Source organism: Lepidochelys kempii, chromosome 1, assembly GCF_965140265.1.
Source record: "Lepidochelys kempii isolate rLepKem1 chromosome 1, rLepKem1.hap2, whole genome shotgun sequence".
NCBI lineage: Eukaryota > Metazoa > Chordata > Testudines > Cheloniidae > Lepidochelys > Lepidochelys kempii.
Genome location: NC_133256.1, coordinates 3021890 through 3041641, shown reverse-complemented (window position 1 = coordinate 3041641; position 19752 = coordinate 3021890). Strand labels below are relative to the sequence as shown.

The 19752-nt window shown below is 45.0% G+C and overlaps 2 protein-coding genes across 2 annotated transcripts; both read left to right on the top strand.

Moving 5' to 3' along the window:
• The first annotated feature begins 280 nt into the window (after positions 1–280).
• Positions 281–1039, top strand: LOC140905564 (olfactory receptor 52B2-like). Its single transcript, XM_073329089.1, has one exon. The coding sequence runs from the start codon at positions 281–283 to the stop codon at positions 1037–1039; it is 759 nt and encodes a 252-aa protein (XP_073185190.1).
• An 11455-nt stretch (positions 1040–12494) lies between these two features.
• Positions 12495–13253, top strand: LOC140905563 (olfactory receptor 52B2-like). Its single transcript, XM_073329088.1, has one exon. The coding sequence runs from the start codon at positions 12495–12497 to the stop codon at positions 13251–13253; it is 759 nt and encodes a 252-aa protein (XP_073185189.1).
• Positions 13254–19752: the final 6499 nt, after the last annotated feature.

The window sequence follows — 19752 nt, the reverse complement described above, 5'->3', positions numbered from 1 at the left end:
CTACTCTTTGTTATAAAGTGTGTAACCCCCCTCTCTGTGCTTCTCTCTCTTCACAGGAACCTGGAGCATTTCTGAGCCTGATTGACACACTGAGAACTTCATGGCACCTTTCAACCTCACCCCCTCTAACCCTTCAACATTCATCCTAATGGGCATCCCTGGCCTGGAAGCTGCCCATGTCTGGATTTCCATCCCTTTCACAATGTTCTACATTCTTGGCCTGTGGGGAAATGTTATGCTTCTGTATGTTGTAAGCAAAGAGCAGACCCTGCAAAAGCCGATGTACCTGCTGCTCTGCATGCTGGCGCTATCAGACATCGCCACATCTACCGCCGTCGTGCCGAAGACACTGTGCATATTTTGGTTCAATTTCAAAGGCATTACTGTGGGAGGCTGCCTCACGCAGACTTTCTTCCTTTCCATGGTGTCTGTGATGCACTCAGCCATCCTTGTGACAATGGCATTTGATCGCTATGTTGCCATATGTAACCCTCTGAGATACACCACCATCCTCAGGAAAGGACGAATAGCTAAGCTAGGGCTTCTATGTTTGATCAAAGCTGTTCTCTTCATTCTGCCTATGACCCTGCTCCTGAGCAGGCTGCCATTCTGTGCCAACCGCGTTATCCCCCACACGTTCTGTGAACCTATAGCTTTGGTGAAGTTATCATGTGGGGACATCACACTCCACAGGACATATAGCTTGGTGATAATGTTTGTAGTCAGCGTGTTAGACCTGTCACTCATTGTCCTGTCCTATGGTCTGATCTTCAGGGCCGTCCTCAGAATTTCCTCCAAGAAAGCCCACCAGAAAGCCCTCAATACCTGCACAGCCCACATCTGTGTGTTGCTGGCTTATTATATTCCAGGCCTCTTTGTCAACCTAACACACCGTTTTGGTCAGGGTATTGCTTCCCACGTTCACATCATCTTGGCCAACCTCTATCTCCTCATCTCCCCCATGCTCAACCCTGTAATTTATGGGGTGAAATCCAAAGAGCTTCGTGACAAATTGAGCAAATACACCTGCAGAATGTGATCACCTGGGGCATGAAGGGTGCCCTGCCCCAGTTTGTCTGAGCTCAGCATTGTAGAGGTTCACAGTCTGAGAAGTTCCTCACACCTAATGTCTTATCACCACATCACCCAACAGGGCTCTCTCTGTTGCTGAGTTCCCTCTCTTTTGCCATCACCTCACCTCTCTTCAGCATCTCCTCTTAGCCCCCAAACTCACACACCCTATCATGTGGCCTTTCCATAACTCTTAGACTACCAGAAGACACTACAGCTTTCTGATGCAATGTGGCTATGGCTTACTCCCCGTGTGAAAAAGGTTCTTTATCAGTTTGATGAACAGAAACTCCAGTTTGAGACAGGCAAAGAGAATGCATCCGATGAAGTGGGCTGTTGCTCATGAAAGCTTATGCTCAAATAAATTTGTTAGTCTCTTAGGTGCACAAGTCCTCCTTTTCTTTTTCTGAATACGGACTAACACGGCTGCTACTCTAAAATCTAAAATGAATAGTGAAGGTGGCAGGGCATTAAAGAGCCACAGACATTGCTAGGCTGAAATGTCTGCAAGACTCAGTTTGCCCTGACCATCTGAGCCCCTGTTATCCACAAATTCTTTCTTCACTCCCAGAGGAAGCTCTCAGGCTGAAGTTCTCCAGGGTCTATTTTTTTAGCCTTCCCACTGCTCATGGAGCTGAGGGAATCGTTTGGGAGTCCTAGCCAATCTGAGCATCTCCAGGGACGGTTCAGGGAAATGATAAATGATTATTTGGGAGTCCTGGCCAAGCAAGGCATCTGCAGGGAACGTACAGGGAAATGATAAAGGTCGCTGCCCAGCACCCTGAGTGTCAGAGATGTGAGATTCATATACTGATTCTCAGGGCTCTGCCTTCCTATCGCTGTCAGTTTATTTCCTCTCTCTGCTGAGCAGGATTTTGGTGAGTTGCCTCTTTCTGCATTAGAGTTAGCGGTAAGGGCTCAGGAAGTGTTTCAGGGTTTAAGTCAAGAACCATCTGGTCAGCAATTCAGCAGGACAGAGACTTGAACTCTTTAGTATTGTCAGTAACACCAAGGGATTTACATGGGAAAATTAGAACTACAAATGTTTTGGAAATAGTTTAGAAAAATATTTGTTTTTAAGATCAGTTCGTTGTCACTGAATCTCCTTCCTTAGAGGTTTTTAAGGTCAGGCTTGACAAAGCCCTGGCTGGGATGATTTAACTGGGAATTGGTCCTGCTTCGAGCAGGGGGTTGGACTAGATGACCTTCTGGGGTCCCTTCCAACCCTGATATTCTATGATTCTATGATTCTATGATACTGTGTCTTTATATCTGTTTGAGTACCTTTCTTTTTTGGGGTGCTGTAGTTTTTTTCTCCGATTTGCTCAAGTTTTCCAATTCAGTAACTTTACTACCCTATTAGGAAGTGCAGCCAAAACCTCTGCAGTGGTTATCTCTGTTACCAGAGGGTTAATCACAGGAATTGGTCACACACTGGCCAGATTCTGCTCTCACATTCTGCCTTCAGTGCGTCACTCCAAATTGACACGGGCCTCCCTAAAAGCAAAATCAGGGCCCATGTGTTTTGGAATCCCCATCTCTCATACCGGGTCTCAGAATGTTACATAAACTGGGGTGGAGGGGGGTCCTTCAGACTCTGTCAGCACCCTAACAGAATAGCGCTCTCTGTAGCAGGACCAGTGTCTTTAATTTCCTCAGCTCAGAGCTGAAAGATAAACAAGGGAAAGGGTGAAATTTTGGCCCATTGACATGGTGCTACATTCACATGTAGGGACTTAAATAAATGGTCTGATTTACAACAACTGTGATCCTCCAATGACTTCAACTGGAGGCGTCCTGTGGCCTCTATGGATGGGTTTGCTCGTTTGGACCAAAGAAGAACTGACAGGAGAGTTGCTCAAATCTCAAACCCACAGGGTTAGAGGTTCAGAACAACTAGAAGAACAATTCTTTTTGTGCGGGGGAGAGGGGTCTGCTTTCTCTGTACCTTGCATCTCTGGTTCTGGAGAAGATGAGAAGAACCAAAAGGCAGTAAAGAGAAAAGCATGTTTCTGGCTCAGAGGAAACCTGGCGGGGTTGAACATCTCACCGGGGGAGACCCAGGTCTCTGGGTGGAGAGAGAAACCAAGCAGCTACAACATCTCCTGTAAATATACCTGGAATAATCCATCTAAACCACAGGAATTGTAAGTAGGCAAGGAAATGCTTTAGGTTATCTTTTCTTGTTTCTTTTATTATTGGCCTGTAAAGTTACCTTCCATCCTGATTTTGGAATTGTGATTCTTTTTACTCTTTCCTTTATAATAAAGTTCTTCTTTTAGAACCTGATTGATTTTAGTGTCCTGAAGACAAAGGATCTGCTTTGTACTCACATTGCTAAGGCAATTCATTGGTATATTATTCTCAAGCCTCCCCAGGCAAGGGGGTGAAGGGCCTTGGGGGATATTTTGGGGGAAGGGCGATTCATAGAATCATAGAATCATAGAATATCAGGGTTGGAAGGGACCCCAGAAGGTCATCTAGTCCAACCCCCTGCTCAAAGCAGGACCAATTCCCAGTTAAATCATCCCAGCCAGGGCTTTGTCAAGCCTGACCTTAAAAACCTCTAAGGAAGGAGATTCTACCACCTCCCTAGGTAACGCATTCCAGTGTTTCACCACCCTCTTAGTGAAAAAGTTTTTCCTAATATCCAATCTAAACCTCCCCCACTGCAACTTGAGACCATTACTCCTCGTTCTGTCATCTGCTACCATTGAGAACAGTCTAGAGCCATCCTCTTTGGAACCCCCTTTCAGGTAGTTGAAAGCAGCTATCAAATCCCCCCTCATTCTTCTCTTCTGCAGGCTAAACAATCCCAGCTCCCTCAGCCTCTCCTCATAACTCATGTGTTCCAGTCCCCTAATCATTTTTGTTGCCCTTCGCTGGACTCTCTCCAATTTATCCACATCCTTCTTGAAGTGTGGGGCCCAAAACTGGACACAGTACTCCAGATGAGGCCTCACCAATGTCGAATAGAGGGGAACGATCACGTCCCTCGATCTGCTCGCTATGCCCCTACTTATACATCCCAAAATGCCATTGGCCTTCTTGGCAACAAGGGCACACTGCTGACTCATATCCAGCTTCTCGTCCACTGTCACCCCTAGGTCCTTTTCTGCAGAACTGCTGCCTAGCCATTCGGTCCCTAGTCTGTAGCTGTGCATTGGGTTCTTCCGTCCTAAGTGCAGGACCCTGCACTTATCCTTATTGAACCTCATCAGATTCCTTTTGGCCCAATCTTCCAATTGGTCTAGGTCCTTCTGTATCCTATCCCTCCCCTCCAGCGTATCTACCACTCCTCCCAGTTTAGTATCATCCGCAAATTTGCTGAGAGTGCAATCCACACCATCCTCCAGATCCTCCAGATCATTTATGAAGATAAATAGATTCCAAGTGACCAGTCCCTGAACTTTTGCTTAAATCACTTGGTGGTGGGAGAAATACCATCCAAGGATGAGGAAAGGAATTTGTGCCTTGGGGAAGTTTTAACTGAAGCTGGTAGAATATAAGCTTAGAGGGCCTTTCATGTACCCCAGAGTTTAGAGTGTGTGTGTGTGTGGGGGGGGGGGACCCTGACAGAGTCCCTGAACCTTTTGGCTAAAAGCAGCTGTTTATTAATTTCCTTGGGTGACCCCTGGTTCTTGCATTAAGTGACGGAGTAAAGAAGACTTCTGAATACACTTTCTCCATACCATTCACAATACATAAGCTCTCTATCACATCCTGTCTGTTTCCAAGCTGAAAAGTCACAGTCTTTTAAATCTCTCCTCAGATGGAAACAATTCCATACCCCTAATCATTTCCTTCTCTGTACCTTTTCCATTTCAAATATATCTTTTTTGAGATGAGGAGACCAGAACTGCATTCAGTATTCACCATGTGGGATTTACATAGTGGCATTATCGTATGTTCTGTCTTCTTATCTCTCACTTTCCTCGTGGTTCCCAGCATTCTGTTAGCTTTTCTGATTGCTGTGGTATATTGAGCAGATGTTTTCAGAGACCAATCTACGATGACCCCCAGATCTCCTTCTTGAGTGTTAAGACCTGATTTAGACCCCATCATTTGGTATGTATATTTGGACTCATGTTTTCTACTGTGGTTTACTGCTATCATTTGAATCTTTTAAAAACCTAGAAGGGGATCCTCCTCAGACCCTCAATGTGACCCTGAACATCATGTTCTTCATAGTTGTATGATTATGAACCTAAGAACATAAGAATGGCCATCCTGGGTCATACCGAAGATCCATATAGCCCTGTATCCTGTCTTCTGACAGTAGCCAGTGCCAGGTTCTCCAGAGGGAATGAACAGAACAGGTAATCAGCAAGTGACCCATTCCCTGTCACTCATTGCCAGCTTCTGGCAAACAGAATTTTTGAATTCCTCCATGAATTTATCTGGTTCTTTTTTGAACCCTGTTACGGTCTTGGCCTTCACAACATTCTCTGGCAAGGAGTTCCACAGGTTGACAGGGCACTTGGTGGGGAAATACTTCCTTTTATTTCTTTTAAACCTGCTGCCTATTCATTTCATTGGGTGACCCCTAGTTCTTGTGTTATGGGAAGTAGTAAACAACACTTCCTTATCTACTTTCTCTACACCAGTCATGATTTTATAGACCTCAATCATATCTCCCCTTAGCCATCTCTTTTCCAAGCGGGAGAGCCCTAGTCTTATTAATCTCTCTTCTATTTGACAAGTTAGGACTTGTCAGGTGTCATCTGAAAAGTTAGGATTTGCTAAAAAATGATTATCCTGTTTGAGTGAATGTGTCATTTTTGTATATGACATGATGACTATTCACTATGTGCCTGTATTTCAAATGTAGTTACTTCTCAGGGACACCCATTAAGCAAAATGATTCCAGTCTAGAAAGCTGATGGTGAAAACCTATTCAGGGTAATTCACCATTAGGGGAAACAATTAGACATTGGACAGCTTATCTCTCACCTGGTGAGTCTTCCTGAGAATACTCCAAACAGTCTTTGGACCGAGGAGTGCATGCAAGGGCATGTGACCGAACCACAGGACACTGACACTGACATTTTGGGTACCTGTATTTATCCACAAAGTGAGCAGGGAACTCTTTTTGTAACAAAGGATTCCTGCCCTATGTTTAATCTATCTAAGGTGGGGTGTGGCTGCATCTAGTGGTCTCACTCCTCACACAAGAGAACTGGAAACATCTGAGGAACAAAGACGGAACTGGGGGAAGTGCTGGTCCCAGGCCAAAAGGGATTTCTGACCTGTGAATGGGAACCTCCTGGAGCGCTTCTTGTATTCCCAGCCAGGGTGAGAAATTGTTGATTCATAGTCAATCTATCTAATACCTCAGGCTTAGTTTCAGTTTTCTTTATTTGCTATGTAACCTGCTTTGATCTCTTTGCTATCACTTATAAACATTTCAAATATATATATTTCTGTAGTTCAATTTCTTTTGTGATTTATCTAAACCACTCTGCCTATGAGCAAAGTTTCTGGGGAAAATCTCAGTTTTTTTTAACACAGGCTGTAGAATAGCCTTTCCACATCAAGGGGAGGGAGAAATCTACCAATGAGCCGACAGTGTAGACCCCTCCAGAGTGCATAGTATTATGGGTTCATACTCCGTAGTAGAACTTGGGGAGCATGGAAATTGGCTGATGTCCTCCATTTGTACTTGGGTTCCTTAAGTTAGCTCTCCGGTAGCTCCATTTGGGTGTGTATCGCCATCTACTTCTGTGTTGGGTGATAACAAGACCTGGAGAGACATGATCACCAGCAAAGCAGTGAGCAAAAGGGCCAGCCCAGCTGGGTGGTTAGAGGGGTGCATCAGTTCCCATGGCTGCCACACTGAACCCCAGGGTGACAACTAGTCACACTCATACCCTCCAGAGCCCAAATTAGTTCTCCTGGCACCTGTGACTCACGCATGTTGGAGGGACTGCAGCCTAAACAAAAAATCCACATGTTGCAGTTATTTGATTCCTTTACCACAATGTCCTCACCGCAGCAGGGCACACCCACCTAAAATACCACCATTCTGAAATGGCTGCTGGGCATCAGATCAGGGAAACTCCGTAGCTGTTCCCTCATAAAATGTGGGATACCATGTGCGATGAACTCCAGGTCATTTTGGCCGGGGGACTGGTGAAGGAATCACACAGTGAGTGGAGAAGTCCCTTTGTGTTAGTTCTCTACCCAGGATAGCATAACCTGTTTCTGCATCGATTTCTGAATGATCAACACAGAATTGAATTTTGATGCTTATCCGATGCAGAGAGTAGAACTATTTGAAGAGTTGGGACCTACCAAATATATATCCATTTTAGATCTCACAAAGGGCTATTGGCAAGTATCTTTTATCCAGATTCCTCGGTGAAGAACGCTTTTTTCACCCAGTGGACTTGCATCGGTTCATGATTAAGGCATTTGGCCTCCACAGTGTGGCAATGAATTTCAGAGGCTGATGGACTGGATAGTCCAACTTTACGGGGGATATGCAGTGGAACATCTCTCTAATTAATTGAAAATTATATTTGGTACCATGTCTTGTGGCAGCATTCCCCCCCATAGTGTGGATGGCAGTATATTACATGCCAGAATACAAAGCCACCCTCAATTGCTAGGCTGAACAGTCTGCACGACTCTGCTTGCCCTGTTAATCTGAGCCCTTGGTATCAGCGAATTATTTCTTCACTCCCAAGGGAAGCTCTCAAGCTGTAGTTCTCCAGAGTCTAATTTCTGCTCCTCCCACTGCTCATGGAGCCAAGGGAATTGACTGGAAGTCCTGGCCAACCAGAGAGTCCGCAGGGACTGTACAGGGGAACCATAAAGGGCACTGTCCAGGATAGACAGTTTCAGACATGTTGGATTCATAGGCTGATTCTCGGGGCTCTGTGCTCCTGTCACGGTAAGGAGATTTCCAGTCTCTGCTGAGCAGTATTTTGATGAGTTGCTTGTTTCTGAATTAAAGATATAGTTAAGGGCACAGGAAGGATTTCAGGGTTGAAGTCAAGAACCATCTGGGTAGGAATTCACCAGCACAAGGAACTTGAAGTGTTTATATTGTCAGAAACACCAAGGATTTTCCTAGTAAACTTGGAACTACAAATGTTTTGGAAATAGTTTAGGTAAACATTTGTTTTTAAGAGCAGTTCTTTGTCTCGTTCTGTCTCCTTCTGTCTGTCTTTGTAGTTTCCTTTTTTGGGGGCTGTGTGGTTTTTCCTCTCATTCGTTCAACTCTTCCAATTCAGCAACTTGACTGCATTATTAGGAAGTGCAGCCAAACCTCTGCAGTGGGTATCTGTGTTACCGAAAGATTTACAACAAGAATGGGTGACACATTGGCCAGATTCGCCTCTTACATTCTGCCTTCAGTAGCTCACTCCAGACTGACGCTGGCCTCCCTGAGAGCTAAGTAAGAGCCCCAAAGAGTATTTTGCAAGCCCCATCTTTCACGTCTGGTCTCAGAGCGTCACATGAACTGGGGGTTCCTTCAGACTGGTACAGCACCCTAATAGAAGAGTGGTTTCTGTAGCAGGACCCGACACTCTGATTTTCACAGCTCGAAGCTGAAATTTAAACTCTTCCCATTGAGTTCAAGGGAAAAACTCCTAAGAGGGTCAGGATTTCACCTTAAATCCACATGTAGGGACTTAAATAAAGGACCTGATTTACACCAGCCATGAGAGTCCAGTGATTTCAACTGGAGTCATCCTGTCTCCTCTAAGGACGGATGAGCTCTTTTGGACCAAAGAAGAACTGACAGGAGAGTTGCTGAAATCTCAGACTCATAGGCTTAAAGGTTGAAAACAATTAGGATTATAATATTTTGGTCGGGGGGAAGAGGGGTCTGCTCCCTCTCTGCGCCTACACCTCTGGTTCTGGAGAGGATGGGAAGCACCGAAAAAGCGGTGAAAATTAAAGCATGTTTCTGTCTTAGAGGCAGTGTTGGAAATATCATTGGGATAGCTCAAGGAATGCACAGTGTGTGTGTTTGTGTGTGCATGCGTGCAGATGCACGCACGGAGGGGAGAGGGATGGGAGAGTGACACGCAGCATCCTGCTCTCAATGCACGGAGTTCTGAAACTTTGTGAAATAGGGAATGGACATCTTGCCTAATGCAGAGACGGAAGAGGCGTAACAAGGCCTCCTGGGGCAGGGGGTATGTGTGTATCTCAGATTGTAACATAACATGGACCACACACTTGCAGATTGATTCTGACACCTTTCCCATCCCTCCTCCGTGAGCAGTCCCATTACAATCTTGTGAAAACATCAGCATTTGTCAGCATGAAAAGCAGTCTCTGGAAGGTATGTCTGGGTTTCTAACAGGCTGCAATACATTAAAATTTTGTGTTGTTTTGAGGAAGAGTTACTCATGCTGGTTCCATTTAATCTGCACAACATCTCTCCCTCCTGCAGGCAACTCTGGGCCATGTCAGGGCCTAGATAAATACAGGTGCCATGTGCAGGAACCACTGGTAGCTGCCTGAAAGAGTAGGTCACTGCGGCACAGACGTTAAACCCAGGATGTTCTGTGAGCACTTACTAGCCAGTTCTGTTAGTCATTCGTCTGGAGGGTTGTACGTACATTCTGCTGTGCAGAGATATTATGTGGTCAAATCATTATTTTTCTCACCTAAATGTTCATCCATGCAGTGCCTCACAGGACACTTAAGGCTCATGAAATACACACCTGGTGTGACATTTCCAAGGCACATGAGAATTACTCCTCATCGGGAAAAATGTAACAGAGTCATGAATAGACAAAATGCCTTCAGTAAGCTCAGGCGTGAGCCTGCAGGCACCATCTTGATCATCTCAACTGTACAGAATAGGCCTGTAAAACACAGCCCTGAGAATTCCCCTGAAATTGTTGCTAGAGCAGATCTTTTAGAGAAAGATCCAACCTTGATTTAAAAATGCTCAGTGATGGAGAATCCACCGAGACCCTTGGTAAATTGTTCCAATGGTTATTTACTCTCACTCATAAAAAAGGTACATCTTATCTCCAGTCCCAATTTCTTTAACTTCAACTTCCAGCCAATCTTGTTCCACCTGTGTATGCAAAGTTGAAAAGCCTATCATTAAATATTGCTTCCCTGTGCAGGTATGTAAAGACTGTTATCAAGTCACCCCTTAACCATCTTTGTTACACTAAATAAATTGAGCTCTTTGAGTCCATGACTAGAAGGAAGGTTTTCTAATTTTCAGTAATTCCTGTGACTCTTCTCGGAAACTTCTTCAGTGCGTCAACGTCCATCTTGAATTGTGGACACCAGAACTGGGCACCATTTCACAGCAGGAGTGGTGCCAATGCCACACACAGAGGCAAAATAACGTTTTTACCCCTCATTGAGATTCCTCTCGCTACCATCCCAGGACCACATCGGCCACAGGGTCACCCTGGGAGAGCATCATGAACAGGCCGGACTATGAACAGGAGGTTGCCAGGCAACTCTCCAAAACCACATTCTACAGGCCACTGTCCTCTGATCCCACTGAAACTACGCCATCTGCTCAAGAAAGTCCCTGCAATAGCACGGAACAAATCTGAAGACCCATAGCCCAAGAGCCCCAGCCAGGGGTATTCTATCTGCTGCCCAAGATCTATAAACCTGGAAATCCTGGACATCCCGTCATCTCATACATTGCTATACTTGCACCAGGATTGTCTGGCTATGTGGACTCTCTCCTCAGACTCTACGCTCCCAGCACTCCCAGCTATCTTTGAGAGACCACTGACTTCCTGAGGAAACTACAATGCATTGGTGATCTTCCTGAAAACACCATCCTGCTCACCATTGATGTAGAAGCCCTCTACACCGATATTCCACACAAGGATTGCCTACAAGCTGTCAGGAACAGTATCTCTGTCTCCTCGTTGGTCATATTGGTGAGGTGCCAGCGAGGTTATCCCATCCTCCAATTGTTGTATCATCTGCAAACTTCATCAATATCCAGGCATGAGAACGGATAGTAGCTTAGTTGGTGACTTACACTTGTCGGTTAACACCTGCAACTTATAACTCAGACAAAGCTGTCTGTCAGCAAGGGTTCATCTTGCCAAAAGAAACAGGGGAAGTAACAGAGATGCAGGCCTGTTGGCCTAAATAACAAAGACCCTTGCACCCTTCATGTCCATTCTGTTCAGCACAAAGTCGTAGGCCAGCGTGATATTGACTTTTCCATGGTGGACACTTGGCTCCTTTCCAACATAGGAATGGCAGAGTGAAATAAACCTATGGTCGATCTAATCCAGTGTCCTCCTTCTGACAGTGACAGCCTCAGGTACTGCAGAAGAAGGTTTAATAAACTTACCAGTCGGTGGATGCTGGGGGGGGTGACTTAACCATCAAGAGGATGTGACCCTAATGCCTAACAGCTAGAGATTGGCTTGTGACCTGAAACATGTGGATATATAGGCTTTCCAAAACATTTATTTAGCTCTCACTATTGTCACTGGAAAGTCTCATTACCCACATAAATGTCCAAACTCTTGCTGATACTTGCTTACCTCATGGACTCAACTACCTCTTCAGGTAAGGCGTTCCTCAGTCTATTTTGACACTGAGTGTAGAAAGCATTCTTTATTTACCTATTTTCATTTTGCCACATTTCCGTATTATTGAATGTCCACCTGATCTTCTTTTATAAGACAAGGGGGAACACATTCTTGATAATCTCTCTACCAGTCAGCCTATTATAGACTTTTCTCATGCCCACTCATATTCATCTTCTTCGTAAAGTAACAAATCCAGCATTTTCAACCTCTCACCTGATGAGAGTCGCCCTGAGCCCTTAATTATTCTCTTTGCCCTTTCCTGATGCCCTCTAGTTCTGCAATATCCGGTGTGAGAAGGGTGCCCAATCAGACACAGGGGAGTCCAGAGGAGGGTGAAACACTGAATGATTGATCTGATGACATTGTATTTTCTGTATGATTTCCCACCCCACTCCTCCTGGATTCCAAAGTTTTGCTGAGTTTCTTTCTGTGCTTGCACTGAGAGCAGGGTTTCACATGGCTTGGTTAGCTCCATCTCAGGACTTCTCTGGACTTCACTATAACCAAAATAATCTTGTGTCATCTATAAATGTTGCCACCTCACTTCTCGCTCCCCTTTATAGACTGTTAATAACAATAAAATATTTACCCTACTCTTTGTTATAAAGTGTGTAACCCCCCTCTCTGTGCTTCTCTCTCTTCACAGGAACCTGGAGCATTTCTGAGCCTGATTGACACACTGAGAACTTCATGGCACCTTTCAACCTCACCCCCTCTAACCCTTCAACATTCATCCTAATGGGCATCCCTGGCCTGGAAGCTGCCCATGTCTGGATTTCCATCCCTTTCACAATGTTCTACATTCTTGGCCTGTGGGGAAATGTTATGCTTCTGTATGTTGTAAGCAAAGAGCAGACCCTGCAAAAGCCGATGTACCTGCTGCTCTGCATGCTGGCGCTATCAGACATCGCCACATCTACCGCCGTCGTGCCGAAGACACTGTGCATATTTTGGTTCAATTTCAAAGGCATTACTGTGGGAGGCTGCCTCACGCAGACTTTCTTCCTTTCCATGGTGTCTGTGATGCACTCAGCCATCCTTGTGACAATGGCATTTGATCGCTATGTTGCCATATGTAACCCTCTGAGATACACCACCATCCTCAGGAAAGGACGAATAGCTAAGCTAGGGCTTCTATGTTTGATCAAAGCTGTTCTCTTCATTCTGCCTATGACCCTGCTCCTGAGCAGGCTGCCATTCTGTGCCAACCGCGTTATCCCCCACACGTTCTGTGAACCTATAGCTTTGGTGAAGTTATCATGTGGGGACATCACACTCCACAGGACATATAGCTTGGTGATAATGTTTGTAGTCAGCGTGTTAGACCTGTCACTCATTGTCCTGTCCTATGGTCTGATCTTCAGGGCCGTCCTCAGAATTTCCTCCAAGAAAGCCCACCAGAAAGCCCTCAATACCTGCACAGCCCACATCTGTGTGTTGCTGGCTTATTATATTCCAGGCCTCTTTGTCAACCTAACACACCGTTTTGGTCAGGGTATTGCTTCCCACGTTCACATCATCTTGGCCAACCTCTATCTCCTCATCTCCCCCATGCTCAACCCTGTAATTTATGGGGTGAAATCCAAAGAGCTTCGTGACAAATTGAGCAAATACACCTGCAGAATGTGATCACCTGGGGCATGAAGGGTGCCCTGCCCCAGTTTGTCTGAGCTCAGCATTGTAGAGGTTCACAGTCTGAGAAGTTCCTCACACCTAATGTCTTATCACCACATCACCCAACAGGGCTCTCTCTGTTGCTGAGTTCCCTCTCTTTTGCCATCACCTCACCTCTCTTCAGCATCTCCTCTTAGCCCCCAAACTCACACACCCTATCATGTGGCCTTTCCATAACTCTTAGACTACCAGAAGACACTACAGCTTTCTGATGCAATGTGGCTATGGCTTACTCCCCGTGTGAAAAAGGTTCTTTATCAGTTTGATGAACAGAAACTCCAGTTTGAGACAGGCAAAGAGAATGCATCCGATGAAGTGGGCTGTTGCTCATGAAAGCTTATGCTCAAATAAATTTGTTAGTCTCTTAGGTGCACAAGTCCTCCTTTTCTTTTTCTGAATACGGACTAACACGGCTGCTACTCTAAAATCTAAAATGAATAGTGAAGGTGGCAGGGCATTAAAGAGCCACAGACATTGCTAGGCTGAAATGTCTGCAAGACTCAGTTTGCCCTGACCATCTGAGCCCCTGTTATCCACAAATTCTTTCTTCACTCCCAGAGGAAGCTCTCAGGCTGAAGTTCTCCAGGGTCTATTTTTTTAGCCTTCCCACTGCTCATGGAGCTGAGGGAATCGTTTGGGAGTCCTAGCCAATCTGAGCATCTCCAGGGACGGTTCAGGGAAATGATAAATGATTATTTGGGAGTCCTGGCCAAGCAAGGCATCTGCAGGGAACGTACAGGGAAATGATAAAGGTCGCTGCCCAGCACCCTGAGTGTCAGAGATGTGAGATTCATATACTGATTCTCAGGGCTCTGCCTTCCTATCGCTGTCAGTTTATTTCCTCTCTCTGCTGAGCAGGATTTTGGTGAGTTGCCTCTTTCTGCATTAGAGTTAGCGGTAAGGGCTCAGGAAGTGTTTCAGGGTTTAAGTCAAGAACCATCTGGTCAGCAATTCAGCAGGACAGAGACTTGAACTCTTTAGTATTGTCAGTAACACCAAGGGATTTACATGGGAAAATTAGAACTACAAATGTTTTGGAAATAGTTTAGAAAAATATTTGTTTTTAAGATCAGTTCGTTGTCACTGAATCTCCTTCCTTAGAGGTTTTTAAGGTCAGGCTTGACAAAGCCCTGGCTGGGATGATTTAACTGGGAATTGGTCCTGCTTCGAGCAGGGGGTTGGACTAGATGACCTTCTGGGGTCCCTTCCAACCCTGATATTCTATGATTCTATGATTCTATGATACTGTGTCTTTATATCTGTTTGAGTACCTTTCTTTTTTGGGGTGCTGTAGTTTTTTTCTCCGATTTGCTCAAGTTTTCCAATTCAGTAACTTTACTACCCTATTAGGAAGTGCAGCCAAAACCTCTGCAGTGGTTATCTCTGTTACCAGAGGGTTAATCACAGGAATTGGTCACACACTGGCCAGATTCTGCTCTCACATTCTGCCTTCAGTGCGTCACTCCAAATTGACACGGGCCTCCCTAAAAGCAAAATCAGGGCCCATGTGTTTTGGAATCCCCATCTCTCATACCGGGTCTCAGAATGTTACATAAACTGGGGTGGAGGGGGGTCCTTCAGACTCTGTCAGCACCCTAACAGAATAGCGCTCTCTGTAGCAGGACCAGTGTCTTTAATTTCCTCAGCTCAGAGCTGAAAGATAAACAAGGGAAAGGGTGAAATTTTGGCCCATTGACATGGTGCTACATTCACATGTAGGGACTTAAATAAATGGTCTGATTTACAACAACTGTGATCCTCCAATGACTTCAACTGGAGGCGTCCTGTGGCCTCTATGGATGGGTTTGCTCGTTTGGACCAAAGGAGAACTGACAGGAGAGTTGCTCAAATCTCAAACCCACAGGGTTAGAGGTTCAGAACAACTAGAAGAACAATTCTTTTTGTGCGGGGGAGAGGGGTCTGCTTTCTCTGTACCTTGCATCTCTGGTTCTGGAGAAGATGAGAAGAACCAAAAGGCAGTAAAGAGAAAAGCATGTTTCTGGCTCAGAGGAAACCTGGCGGGGTTGAACATCTCACCGGGGGAGACCCAGGTCTCTGGGTGGAGAGAGAAACCAAGCAGCTACAACATCTCCTGTAAATATACCTGGAATAATCCATCTAAACCACAGGAATTGTAAGTAGGCAAGGAAATGCTTTAGGTTATCTTTTCTTGTTTCTTTTATTATTGGCCTGTAAAGTTACCTTCCATCCTGATTTTGGAATTGTGATTCTTTTTACTCTTTCCTTTATAATAAAGTTCTTCTTTTAGAACCTGATTGATTTTAGTGTCCTGAAGACAAAGGATCTGCTTTGTACTCACATTGCTAAGGCAATTCATTGGTATATTATTCTCAAGCCTCCCCAGGCAAGGGGGTGAAGGGCCTTGGGGGATATTTTGGGGGAAGGGCGATTCATAGAATCATAGAATCATAGAATATCAGGGTTGGAAGGGACCCCAGAAGGTCATCTAGTCCAACCCCCTGCTCAAAGCAGGACCAATTCCCAGTTAAATCATCCCAGCCAGGGCTTTGTCAAGCCTGACCTTAAAAACCTCTAAGGAAGGAGATTCTACCACCTCCCTAGGTAACGCATTCCAGTGTTTCACCACCCTCTTAGTGAAAAAGTTTTTCCTAATATCCAATCTAAACCTCCCCCACTGCAACTTGAGACCATTACTCCTCGTTCTGTCATCTGCTACCATTGAGAACAGTCTAGAGCCATCCTCTTTGGAACCCCCTTTCAGGTAGTTGAAAGCAGCTATCAAATCCCCCCTCATTCTTCTCTTCTGCAGGCTAAACAATCCCAGCTCCCTCAGCCTCTCCTCATAACTCATGTGTTCCAGTCCCCTAATCATTTTTGTTGCCCTTCGCTGGACTCTCTCCAATTTATCCACATCCTTCTTGAAGTGTGGGGCCCAAAACTGGACACAGTACTCCAGATGAGGCCTCACCAATGTCGAATAGAGGGGAACGATCACGTCCCTCGATCTGCTCGCTATGCCCCTACTTATACATCCCAAAATGCCATTGGCCTTCTTGGCAACAAGGGCACACTGCTGACTCATATCCAGCTTCTCGTCCACTGTCACCCCTAGGTCCTTTTCTGCAGAACTGCTGCCTAGCCATTCGGTCCCTAGTCTGTAGCTGTGCATTGGGTTCTTCCGTCCTAAGTGCAGGACCCTGCACTTATCCTTATTGAACCTCATCAGATTCCTTTTGGCCCAATCTTCCAATTGGTCTAGGTCCTTCTGTATCCTATCCCTCCCCTCCAGCGTATCTACCACTCCTCCCAGTTTAGTATCATCCGCAAATTTGCTGAGAGTGCAATCCACACCATCCTCCAGATCCTCCAGATCATTTATGAAGATAAATAGATTCCAAGTGACCAGTCCCTGAACTTTTGCTTAAATCACTTGGTGGTGGGAGAAATACCATCCAAGGATGAGGAAAGGAATTTGTGCCTTGGGGAAGTTTTAACTGAAGCTGGTAGAATATAAGCTTAGAGGGCCTTTCATGTACCCCAGAGTTTAGAGTGTGTGTGTGTGTGTGGGGGGGGGGACCCTGACAGAGTCCCTGAACCTTTTGGCTAAAAGCAGCTGTTTATTAATTTCCTTGGGTGACCCCTGGTTCTTGCATTAAGTGACGGAGTAAAGAAGACTTCTGAATACACTTTCTCCATACCATTCACAATACATAAGCTCTCTATCACATCCTGTCTGTTTCCAAGCTGAAAAGTCACAGTCTTTTAAATCTCTCCTCAGATGGAAACTGTTCCATACCCCTAATCATTTCCTTCTCTGTACCTTTTCCATTTCAAATATATCTTTTTTGAGATGAGGAGACCAGAACTGCATTCAGTATTCACCATGTGGGATTTACATAGTGGCATTATCGTATGTTCTGTCTTCTTATCTCTCACTTTCCTCGTGGTTCCCAGCATTCTGTTAGCTTTTCTGATTGCTGTGGTATATTGAGCAGATGTTTTCAGAGACCAATCTACGATGACCCCCAGATCTCCTTCTTGAGTGTTAAGACCTGATTTAGACCCCATCATTTGGTATGTATATTTGGACTCATGTTTTCTACTGTGGTTTACTGCTATCATTTGAATCTTTTAAAAACCTAGAAGGGGATCCTCCTCAGACCCTCAATGTGACCCTGAACATCATGTTCTTCATAGTTGTATGATTATGAACCTAAGAACATAAGAATGGCCATCCTGGGTCATACCGAAGATCCATATAGCCCTGTATCCTGTCTTCTGACAGTAGCCAGTGCCAGGTTCTCCAGAGGGAATGAACAGAACAGGTAATCAGCAAGTGACCCATTCCCTGTCACTCATTGCCAGCTTCTGGCAAACAGAATTTTTGAATTCCTCCATGAATTTATCTGGTTCTTTTTTGAACCCTGTTACGGTCTTGGCCTTCACAACATTCTCTGGCAAGGAGTTCCACAGGTTGACAGGGCACTTGGTGGGGAAATACTTCCTTTTATTTCTTTTAAACCTGCTGCCTATTCATTTCATTGGGTGACCCCTAGTTCTTGTGTTATGGGAAGTAGTAAACAACACTTCCTTATCTACTTTCTCTACACCAGTCATGATTTTATAGACCTCAATCATATCTCCCCTTAGCCATCTCTTTTCCAAGCGGGAGAGCCCTAGTCTTATTAATCTCTCTTCTATTTGACAAGTTAGGACTTGTCAGGTGTCATCTGAAAAGTTAGGATTTGCTAAAAAATGATTATCCTGTTTGAGTGAATGTGTCATTTTTGTATATGACATGATGACTATTCACTATGTGCCTGTATTTCAAATGTAGTTACTTCTCAGGGACACCCATTAAGCAAAATGATTCCAGTCTAGAAAGCTGATGGTGAAAACCTATTCAGGGTAATTCACCATTAGGGGAAACAATTAGACATTGGACAGCTTATCTCTCACCTGGTGAGTCTTCCTGAGAATACTCCAAACAGTCTTTGGACCGAGGAGTGCATGCAAGGGCATGTGACCGAACCACAGGACACTGACACTGACATTTTGGGTACCTGTATTTATCCACAAAGTGAGCAGGGAACTCTTTTTGTAACAAAGGATTCCTGCCCTATGTTTAATCTATCTAAGGTGGGGTGTGGCTGCATCTAGTGGTCTCACTCCTCACACAAGAGAACTGGAAACATCTGAGGAACAAAGACGGAACTGGGGGAAGTGCTGGTCCCAGGCCAAAAGGGATTTCTGACCTGTGAATGGGAACCTCCTGGAGCGCTTCTTGTATTCCCAGCCAGGGTGAGAAATTGTTGATTCATAGTCAATCTATCTAATACCTCAGGCTTAGTTTCAGTTTTCTTTATTTGCTATGTAACCTGCTTTGATCTCTTTGCTATCACTTATAAACATTTCAAATATATATTTCTGTAGTTCAATTTCTTTTGTGATTTATCTAAACCACTCTGCCTATGAGCAAAGTTTCTGGGGAAAATCTCAGTTTTTTTAACACAGGCTGTAGAATAGCCTTTCCACATCAAGGGGAGGGAGAAATCTATCAATGAGCCGACAGTGTAGACCCCTCCAGAGTGCATAGTATTATGGGTTCATACTCCGTAGTAGAACTTGGGGAGCATGGAAATTGGCTGATGTCCTCCATTTGTACTTGGGTTCCTTAAGTTAGCTCTCCGGTAGCTCCATTTGGGTGTGTATCGCTATCTACTTCTGTGTTGGGTGATAACAAGACCTGGAGAGACATGATCACCAGCAAAGCAGTGAGCAAAAGGGCCAGCCCAGCTGGGTGGTTAGAGGGGTGCATCAGTTCCCATGGCTGCCACACTGAACCCCAGGGTGACAACTAGTCACACTCATACCCTCCAGAGCCCAAATTAGTTCTCCTGGCACCTGTGACTCACGCATGTTGGAGGGACTGCAGCCTAAACAAAAAATCCACATGTTGCAGTTATTTGATTCCTTTACCACAATGTCCTCACCGCAGCAGGGCACACCCACCTAAAATACCACCATTCTGAAATGGCTGCTGGGCATCAGATCAGGGAAACTCCGTAGCTGTTCCCTCATAAAATGTGGGATACCATGTGCGATGAACTCCAGGTCATTTTGGCCGGGGGACTGGTGAAGGAATCACACAGTGAGTGGAGAAGTCCCTTTGTGTTAGTTCTCTACCCAGGATAGCATAACCTGTTTCTGCATCGATTTCTGAATGATCAACACAGAATTGAATTTTGATGCTTATCCGATGCAGAGAGTAGAACTATTTGAAGAGTTGGGACCTACCAAATATATATCCATTTTAGATCTCACAAAGGGCTATTGGCAAGTATCTTTTATCCAGATTCCTCGGTGAAGAACGCTTTTTTCACCCAGTGGACTTGCATCGGTTCATGATTAAGGCATTTGGCCTCCACAGTGTGGCAATGAATTTCAGAGGCTGATGGACTGGATAGTCCAA

Bases quoted from the DNA above. Each gene is read 5' to 3' on its own strand.
- LOC140905564 (XM_073329089.1), top strand. From the start codon at position 281: ATGTACCTGCTGCTCTGCATGCTGGCGCTATCAGACATCGCCACATCT.
- LOC140905563 (XM_073329088.1), top strand. From the start codon at position 12,495: ATGTACCTGCTGCTCTGCATGCTGGCGCTATCAGACATCGCCACATCT.